Genomic DNA, 9,707 nt, shown 5'->3' on the forward strand with positions numbered 1-9,707 from the left:
TCCACAGGAAACCACACTCGCAATGAAGGCGACGTGGCCCAATTGGCCCGAGAGGTACGAGATCTGAAAGAACAAATGGGGGGAAAGACCAAATCCCCCGGGCAGACGTTGCTCACTGCTTTGTCATTCTCTTCCGAGATCATGTCCTACAAAGTACCCGGCGACTTCAAATTTCCGGAACAAGCCACCTTCGACGGATCCGGAGACCCACGGGAACATCTGCTTAGCTATCAGGCCAAAATGCAGGTCTTGGGAGTGCGAGACCCGGTGATGTGGAGCTGCCTCCCAAGTCGATTCACAGTTTCGAGGAGTTAGCCGATCGCTTCATGAGCCATTACGCGGCCAACATCAAGCCACAGAAGGACCTGACTCACCTGGGAGATGTCCACCAAGAGGAAGGCGAGTCCCTGAAAGCCTACTTGGTTCGATGGCAAAAGGAGATTCAGTCTATCGAGGAGGTCGAAGATCAGACCGCACTCACTTTTTTCATCGAGTCTTTACGATCCGGGCAGTTGTATCGGGACCTGCGGGATAATCGCCCGACTACCTACGCGGAAGCCATACACATGGCCAATAAAAGGGCTAACACGGAGCAGGCCATGAAGCATAAGCGACAACGCGAAGTCGGAGGATCCGTCGGCGGAAAGAGGACCCGCGCGGAAACCAAGGAAAGGCGCCCAGAAGGGGATCGGCGACCCGAGGCTAGACGTCCCTATGACAAGCCTATGGTCCATCCCTACCGGGCTGTTCCTCAGCACCCGGTGCATGAGGTTCAAGCGGTCGCTCCGCCTCCGCCCCCGCCGATCGACGAGCGTATGGCGAGTGAAGAGACAGGTAAGAACTCTAAGTACTGCCGCTATCATAAGTCTTACACTCATAGTACGGAAGAGTGCTTCTACTTGAAAAAGGTCATGGAAGGAATTATCCAGCAAGGGACCTCACCTCCTAATCAGTGGAGGCGAAGGTCAGTAGCACGAGAGGACGATGATCCCGCGGTCACCGCCGAGAATAGCCGCGGCAAGTGGTCAGCCACTGAGGAGGACGAGGCCCAGTGGCGTCAAAAACCAGTCATTAACATGATAGTCGGCGGGCCGGAGGGCGGCGACTCGGCGAATACCAGAAAGGCCTAGGCTCGACAACTATACGTCGGAACAGTATATGGGCGTGAAGAAAGCTCGAAGAAAGTGTGCCGAGAGTCGATCACGTTCACTGACAAAGATTTGCTCACGGGAGAGACACCGCATCGAGATGCGCTGGTCATAGCGATGGACGTAAACGGAGTGGTCGTTCGACGAATCCTGGTCGACACCGGAAGCAGTGTCAACGTACTATACCTCGAGACTTTCACAAAGATGGGATTGACTCGAGAACAGCTGAATCCGGTCAAAACACCGCTCGCCGGTTTCACAGGAGACTCGGTGGAAGCAGAGGGGTCCATCACCCTGCCAGTGGAAGTCGACAGCTATCCCGACATGCAGCAGCTCAGCATGAAATTCATCGTGGTAAACTTAGTTTGCTCACACAATGCTATACTCGGCCGACCAGGCCTGGAGGATTTGGGAGCACTGATCTCCATCGAGCCTTTGCTTGAAATTCCGCACGCCAAACGGGATAGGAACGGTGCGTTGCGATAGAAGAGTCGCCCGCGACTACTACCTGCAAGCCTGTAGGGGGATGGGCAAACGTGGAATGCAAGTCCACGAAATCACGGAAAAGCCCCCAAAGAAAGCAATGATACCCCGCCCGGAACCGGCCGTGGAATTGGAAGAAATCGAAATCGACCCTGAACGGCCGGACAGGCGGGTCAGAATTGGTGTCGGTCTCCCCGAGGAGACTCGGGAGGAAATTATCCAAGTACTCCAAAAACATCGGCTGGTCTTTGCCTGGGGGCCAGAAGATATGCCAGGTGTCAACAGGTCCATCATCGCCCACCGACTCGCCGTGGATCCGGACCATCGGCCGGTTGTACAGAAAAAGCGGTATCTCGCCAATGACCGAAGGGAATTCGTAAAGAAAGAGGTGGGCACGCTGCTAGCTGCGAGCCACATCCGAGAGGTTAAATACCCGGAGTGGTTGGCGAACGTGGTCCTCGTACCGAAACCCCCAGCGTGGCGGATGTGCGTGGATTACACTGATCTTAACTAAGCCTGCCCAAAGGATCCGTTCCCCTTGCCACGGATTGACCAGCTGGTCGACGAGACGGCAGGGTCGGCCCTGCTGAGCTTTATGGACGCCTTTAGGGGATATCATCAGATTTTCATGCACCCGGCCGACGAGGAAAAAACCGCGTTCCTTACACCAGACGGGGTGTATTGTTACCGAGTTATGCCCTTCGGACTCAAGAATGCTGGGGGCACCTATACTCGGATGGTAGCTCGGCAATTCCAAGACTTACTGGGCAAATCCATGGCGGCCTACGTGGACAACATGTTGGTCAAAATCAAAGAAGAGGCCAAACACGCGGAGGACCTGGCCGACTGCTTCCAAGTGATGCTAAGGTATAATCTCCGATTGAACCCGAAGAAATGTGCCTTCGCGGTGCAAGGCGGACAATTCTTAGGATACATGGTGACTAAACGAGGCATCGAGCCCAACCCGGAAAAGGTCCAGGCCATCATCGATATGCAGCCTCCCAGCACCGTCAAAGATTTGCAACGATTGACTGGTCGACTGGCTGCCCTCAGTCGCTTCTTAAGTAAGGCGGCGGACAAGACTATACCATTCTTCGAGGCCATGAAGAAGATGGAAGGTTTTGCCTGGACGACCGAGTGTCAGCAATCGTTCGAGGAGCTAAAATAGTATCTTTCCACACCCCCGATGTTGTCCACCCCACGGGAGGGTGAGCCTTTGTTTTTGTACTTAGCCGCCTCCCCCAAGGCGGTGAGCTCGGTGCTGGTTTGGGAAGAAGAGCGTACCCAGCACCCGGTATATTACGTAAGCCGCTCCCTGAAAGCCGCTGAGACACAGTACACAGCCTTGGAGAAGATCGTCTATGCACTGGTGATCACCGTGCGCAAGTTAGCGCCCTACTTCCAAGCCCATACTGTCCGGGTACTAATTGATCAGCCGTTGGGGAGCATACTGCGAAACCCCGCATCGTCAGGACGACTGGTAAAATGGGCCGTGGAATTAACCCAGTACGGGATCGAGTATCAACCGCGACCTTCCATAAAAGGACAAGCCCTGGCCAATTTCCTGGTCGAATGCACAGCAAGGGAAGAAGAGAAAGAGCACACCACGGAAGACCGTTCCGGTGAGTGGTGGGAGATGCACGCGGATGGAGCGGCGAGTCGACAACACTGTGGAGGCGGAATCATGCTAGTCACTCCAGAGGGGTTCCGACTTTACTACGCCCTGAGCTATTTGTTCCCGACGTCTAATAACAAAGCCGAGTATGAGGCTGTGCTGGGTGGCCTTCGACTCGCCAAGGCATTGGGAGTAGAACGATTGCGGATCAAAACTGACTCCCGGTTAGTGGTGGGACAGATTTCCGGCACCTGCGAAGCTAAGAACGCCCGGATGACCCAGTATAAGGAGAAGGCGATAGAAATGCTGAAAGAGTTCGGAACATATGAAATAGAGCATATCTCCCGGGTGGACAACATCGAGGCCGACATATTATCGAAAAACGCTTTAGAAGGAATACCGGATCACCTCGCCAAGATTTGCCAAAAGGAAGAGTTAAGTCATCCGAGTATAGAGGAAACACCATTGGAGGTCCAACAGGTAAATATCGAGGAATGGGATCGAGAGAAAAACCCCGAGATGTTTTGGATATAAGACATCCGGCGGTTTAAGGAAACAGGCGAATTGCCAGAGGATCTAGGAGTCGCCGCAAGGATTCGACGAAAAGCCCCTTCATTCCAGATCATTGACGGACAGATGTACAAGCGGTCGTTCGGGGGGCCCTCTTGAAATATCTACTCCGGCCCGAAGCCAAGAGGATAATGGATGAGGCGCACCGAGGGATTTGCGCCGCCCATCAGGGGGCCCATACGCTCGCCCGAAAGCTAGTCGTCCAGGGGTATTATTGGCCGACCATGATGAGAGATTGCGTGGAATGGATAGCTAAGTGTAACATTTGCCAAGCCTTCGCCCGGAAGGACAGTCGGCCGGCCACCTTCTACACGCCGGTCACCACAGCCATCCCTTTTGCTAAATGGGAAATCGATTTGTTAGGACCACTACCAGTCGCCCCGGGAAGCTTGAAGTTTTGTGTAGTGGCCATCGATTACTTCACAAAGTGGGTCGAGGCCGAGCCACTAGCCACCATCACCGAGTACCAGTGTCGGCGCTTCCTGTGGAAGAAGGTGATTTGCCGCTTCGGCCTGCCCGAGCACGTGGTTAGCGATAACTGGAGGCAGTTTGACTGCCAAGCTTTCGCCAACTTCTATCGCCGGCATAGTATACGACACACCAAGGTATCCGTCGCATACCCCCAGGCCAACGGGCAAGTCGAGAATGTGAACCGGACCATAGTGGACGGGATTCGGAAGAAGTTGGAGGACATCGGGAGAAATTGGGCGGATGAGCTCGACCGGGTCCTCTGGGCCTACCGAACTACGCAAAGACGGGCGACTGGAGAGAGCCCCTTTTCCCTAGCATATGGCTTCGAAGCCAAGGTTCTAGTGGAGGTCGTGGAGCCCACCTACCGAGTACGCAACTATTCCGACGAAGAGAATGAAGAAAGCCTTAGAATTGAAAAGAACTTCCTGGAAGAAAGAAGGGAGGTGGCGTGTGCCCAGATGGTCGAATACCAACAAGCTGTAAAAAGGTACCGTGACCGGAGGATTCGCCCACGAGCCTTCCAGGTCGGCGACCTCGTGTTGCGGGACCGGCAGGCAAGCCAGCCCACGGAAGGGGGCAAATTTGAAATTAAGTGGGAAGGACCTTATCGCATTGCATCAGTGGTGCAGGCCGGTACCTACAAGCTCGAGACCCTGGAAGGAAAACCCATAGACCAACTCTGGAATGTCGTCCATTTAAAGAAGTTCTACCAATAAAGAAGTTAGGCGTGTACTCGAGTTTTCGAAATCTAATAAAAGGACATCTTCTACCCTCGATCGTTGCCCTCCACTCGGCGAGAAAAGATAGGAAACAAGGGCCTAGACCCTTAGTCGTTTCCGAGAAAAAGCCAAAAGGAGTCACCTCGACTGAGGGACTCGGTGAGTATATAAAGAAACAACGGGGCACTGACCCTAAACCGTTTCTAAGAAAAAAAAAAGCCTAAGGAGTCGCCTCGACTGAGGGACTCGGCGAGAAAAGATAGGAAAAAAGGGCCCAGACCCTTAATCGTTTCCAAGAAAAAACCAAAAGGAGTCGCCTCGACTGAGGGATTTGGCGAGTATATAAAGAAACAACGGGGCACTGACCCTAAACCGTTTCTAAGAAAAGGAAAAGCCTAAGGAGTCGCCTCGACTGAGGGACTCGGCGAGAAAAGATAGGAAACAAGGGCCCAGACCCTTAGTCGTTTCCGAGAAAAAAGCCAAAAGGAGTCGCCTCGACTAAGGGACTCGGCGAGTATATAAAGACACAACAGGGCACTGACCCTGAACCGTTTCTAAGAAAAGAAAAAGCCTAAGGAGTCGCCTCGACTGAGGGACTCGGCGAGAAAAGATAGGAAACAAGGGCCTAGACCCTTAGTCGTTTGCGAGAAAAAGCCAAAAGGAGTCGCCTCGACTGAGGGACTCGGCGAGTATATAAAGAAACAACGGGGCACTGACCCTAAACCATTTCTAAGAAAATAAAAAGCCTAAGGAGTCGCCTCGACTGAGGTACTCAGCCAAAAAAGATAGGAAACAAGGGCCCAAACCCTTAGTCGTGTCCGAGAAAAAGCCAAAAGGAGTCACCTCAACTGAGGGACTCGGCGAGTATATAAAGAAACAACGGGGCGCTGACCCTAAACCATTTCTAAGAAAAGAAAAAGTCTAAGGAGTCGCCTCGACTGAGGGACTCGGCGAGAAAAGATAGGAAACAAGGGCCCAGACCCTTAGTCGTTTCCGAGAAAAAGCCAAAAGGAGTCGCCTCGACTGAGGGACTCGGCGAGTATGTAAAGAAACAACGGGGCACTGACCCTAAACCGTTTCTAAGAAAAGAAAAAGCCTATGGAGTCGCCTCGACTGAGGGACTCGGCGAGAAAAGATAGGAAACGAGGACCCAGATCCTTAGCCGTTTCTGAGACAATGCCAAAGGGAGTCGCCTCGACTGAGGGACTCGGCGAAAACAGATGGAAAACAAAATCCTTGATTACGAAAGTCCAACAAAGCGGAAGAGCCCAAGGCCTTAAGTTAATTCTTGGGAACCCAAAAGCATAAAAGAAATAGAGGCAGTTGAAAGAAGCAAAGAAGATTTCATTAATAAAAAGGCCCAAGAAGGGGGGCCAGCCCATACAAAAGAAACCGAATGGAAAGCCCTAAACTACGGGGGAGGGGGTGTCAACATCAACTTCCTCGACTCGAGCTTCCGCCAATGGGCCAGCTGGAAGGACGAGTGAGGAGTCTTCCGCCTGAGGAGGCGGCTCTGCAAGCTCTGAAGGCTCCGCCACAGGGAGAGCTGCCGGATCTGCGGACTCCGCCACAGGGAGAGCTGCCGGATCTGCAGTCGATGCGGGCTCTACAGTCGCTGGCAGAAGGTCCAGCACTAGCTTGAGGCCCTAGCTCTCGGGAGTGAAGGCGGAATCTCGGGCCAGCAAGGCGGCATAGGTCTCCATCTGAGCCTCGCGGAAACCTAGGCGATAGTCGCGCTCACCCAAGTCAAGGAGATAGTCATCTCCTTCTGGCGTCGCCAGCCACTCCTGGGCGATCTCCTTCTGCCGAGCCGCCACCGCCGCCTTCACATCCGCCTCGAAGGCCACCGACTTCTTGTAATCCTCCACCGAAATCGCAGTGATAGTCGCGACCTTGTCCCGCTCCTCCTCCCACTGACGAGTGACCCTCAGCAGCTCGGAGGTGTGCACCTCCACCGACTTGGCATGCTTAGCCTGCTCTTCCAGGCGAGCCTCCTCTGTTTGGCGCAGACGGGTGGAAAGAGACTGGAGTCCCGTCTTGTAACCCCTCAGTCGCCTGCTCATCTCCATCTGGAAGGTGAGGTTCTGCAAGAACAAAGGAGGTCAGATAAAGAAGAAGAAAAGGACAAAAAGGACGACAAGTCAGAAACACTTACGCGGTACGATTGGCGAAGCGAGGCCTCGAGGATGTACTCGTCCGGCATTGCGCCGGTCATCTCCACGTCCTTAGGCAGAAGGACATGGTCGGCCCAGGAACGGACGGAAGAGCTGTCTTGCCAGATTTTGGCGTCCTCATCCAGCTCGATGCCCAACCGGATCCTCTTTGGAGCCGGCGCATCCGATTGCTCGACGGGCCGCTTAGAGCTTGGGCTCTCGGACGGAGGAGGAGGCGGCACTCGGGAAGGCGAGGTGACGGGTGATGGCGTCAGGTCCACCACGGTACGTGGTGGTGGAGGAGTCGACCTCGAAGCTGGAGAAGCGAAAGACGAAGAGGCAGCGGCGGCGCCCGATGCGCGTTGAGACAGCCGGCGCCTCATCTTCTTAGCTCTGTCAGCCATCTCTGGAGTAGGGATCTCGGCTTCGTCGGAGCTGGTAGAGTTGGAGTCGTAAGGACCTGCAAAGGAAGAGATTAGTGTCAGCAATCGGGCAAAGAGAGAAAAAGAAAAGAAGGACATGGGAGAACTACCTAAGGTGGTCGCGCCGTCTGGCAGCAAGCCTCGTTTTGCCATGGCTCGGACCCGAGACCAGTACTTGACAGAGTATGGCCCGAAGCTCCTCAAGTACTCGCCACCCTGGATCGCATCGTGGGTGAAGACGGCGCGCCGAGAGCAAGGCTTGAATAGAGCGGCTGGCCACAGGGTCGGAAAGGCGAAAGAAGAGAAAGAAGGACGAACGAAAAAATAATAGGGCTTCCAGTCCTTAATGGAATCGGAAAAACCCTCGAAGAGTTGTCGCCCAGGACGGGCGGCAACCTGGACAAAGCCCGGTGAATGTGAGCCGACCTTTATTCACGGTGAACAAATACCGGAAAAGGTCTAGATCCGGCCCACAAAGCCACCAATGGCAGAGGTTGATAAAGCAGGTGAGAAGACGGTGAGAGTTGGGTACCAACTGGCCCGTAACGAGGTTATAATGACGGAGGAAGAGGGAGAGAAACGGACACGGAGGCACCTGGAAGCCAAAAGCAACCGAGTGCAAGTGAATACCCACACAGCCCTCCGGCGGGTCATAAATATGCCGGCTTTCTGGGGCAAAGACGAGGGCAGAAGGCCCAAGAAGGTAGCGGGCCATTTTTAGGTCCGCCGCCGAGATTTGCGACGGGCGCCCCTCCGGCCGGACGATGGAGTCGAACTTGCCTCGCGGCCGTCCGGCACCATCAGGAAGAGCCGCCACCGTCGTGAGAGGCGCCGGACTCAGAGGAGTCACCACCCCCGAAGAAGAGGGGGTCGGTTGGGAAGAAGACGCCGGTGAGAGACCAGGCGGAATCTCCATACGGCGAGGACTGGAAGAAGAAGAGGAAGAAGTAGAAGTCGATGCAGGGTTCCCCGTCGAGCGACGGGAAGAAAAGAAGAAGAAGAGTCAGAGGAGGAAGACATTACCAACCTGAGAAGTGCTAGACGGAGGAAGAGGGCAAAGGCCTACGCTGAGTTCTTTTTTCAGAGAAATCTGGAGAAAGTGAAAGAAGAGGGAGGAAGACGGGTATTTAAAGGGAGTCGAAATCCCAAAGGGCAGCCACGTGTCACCCTCTCGTTAGGGAGGAAAGGGTGACAAGAGGTGAAAGGACGCCGCATTCAATGCCTGGGAAAGCGGAACGACGGTTCAGGCCTAGGGACAGCCTGTAGACGGCGCGTCTACCCTAGGCTAGAGCCGAGTTGCAGTGACCCGGCCTGCTAGCCGGAGGCCCATCATAGGCCTTGGCCTCTGGGCCCACCGGGTGTGGACACGAAGCTTCTAGAAGGGGCCCAGCAGAACCCGGCCCATTTTAGCTTGGTTGGCACAGGCAACGTTTGTAAAAAGATCCAAGCCTAGGAGTCGGACGATTGGGCTGGGCGACTCCTAAAACACGGATCAGGAGCCGACCAATGAACAATGCGGAGAAAAGACGGATCACGGCTTGGCTCCCTCCTCCGACGGCTGAGCAGGTGGAGGACCCTCCAGGAAGTAATGAGGGCGGAAGGGTGGAGGACTCGGCTCAGGCTCCGGCACCTCATCCAGATACACGGCCAGTTTCCTGTCGTCAATCATCTGCAAGGGCCTCTCCAAGGCACTCGGAGACATAGCTACGCCGAAAAGAGGAGGAACCTCCCACACCTCCTCCTCCTCCGGGCCCGGATCATCCGCCACTGGTTCCACCTTGTCGTCAACCGGCTCCACGGGGGCCAGATCCAGCATATCTGGGGACACCACGATAGGATCAGAGCTTGAGTCGCCCACCAGATGTCCACCGTTGGCCAGCCTCTTTCGCCTTAGTTCTTCCAAGCGAGCATGCTCCTTGTTGCGAACGGAGAAGCGACGATCGCCGACTCTGTAACTCATGATCAGAGGTCTATGGATAGAAGTGGTATGAATCACCAGCATAAGGGGCCTTTATATAGCCTCAGGGGGGCGAGTATCTAGGCGGAAATCACGGAGCTAATAGTAAACTGCCGTGATCAGGCCGAATTGGAGGGGAGACAGGGATCTGTGTCAGGGTGTAGTTCCA

The 9,707-nt window shown here is 54.6% G+C and overlaps 1 protein-coding gene across 1 annotated transcript; it reads left to right on the forward strand.

Annotated features, from left to right (window-relative positions):
- The first annotated feature begins 326 nt into the window (after positions 1–326).
- On the forward strand, positions 327–1,130 carry LOC109156543. Its single transcript, XM_019304396.1, has one exon. It carries the CDS (start codon positions 327–329, stop codon positions 1,128–1,130), a length of 804 nt encoding a protein of 267 aa, XP_019159941.1.
- Positions 1,131–9,707: the final 8,577 nt, after the last annotated feature.

Source organism: Ipomoea nil, unplaced genomic scaffold (genome assembly GCF_001879475.1).
Source record: "Ipomoea nil cultivar Tokyo-kokei standard unplaced genomic scaffold, Asagao_1.1 scaffold2735, whole genome shotgun sequence".
Lineage (NCBI taxonomy): Eukaryota > Viridiplantae > Streptophyta > Magnoliopsida > Solanales > Convolvulaceae > Ipomoea > Ipomoea nil.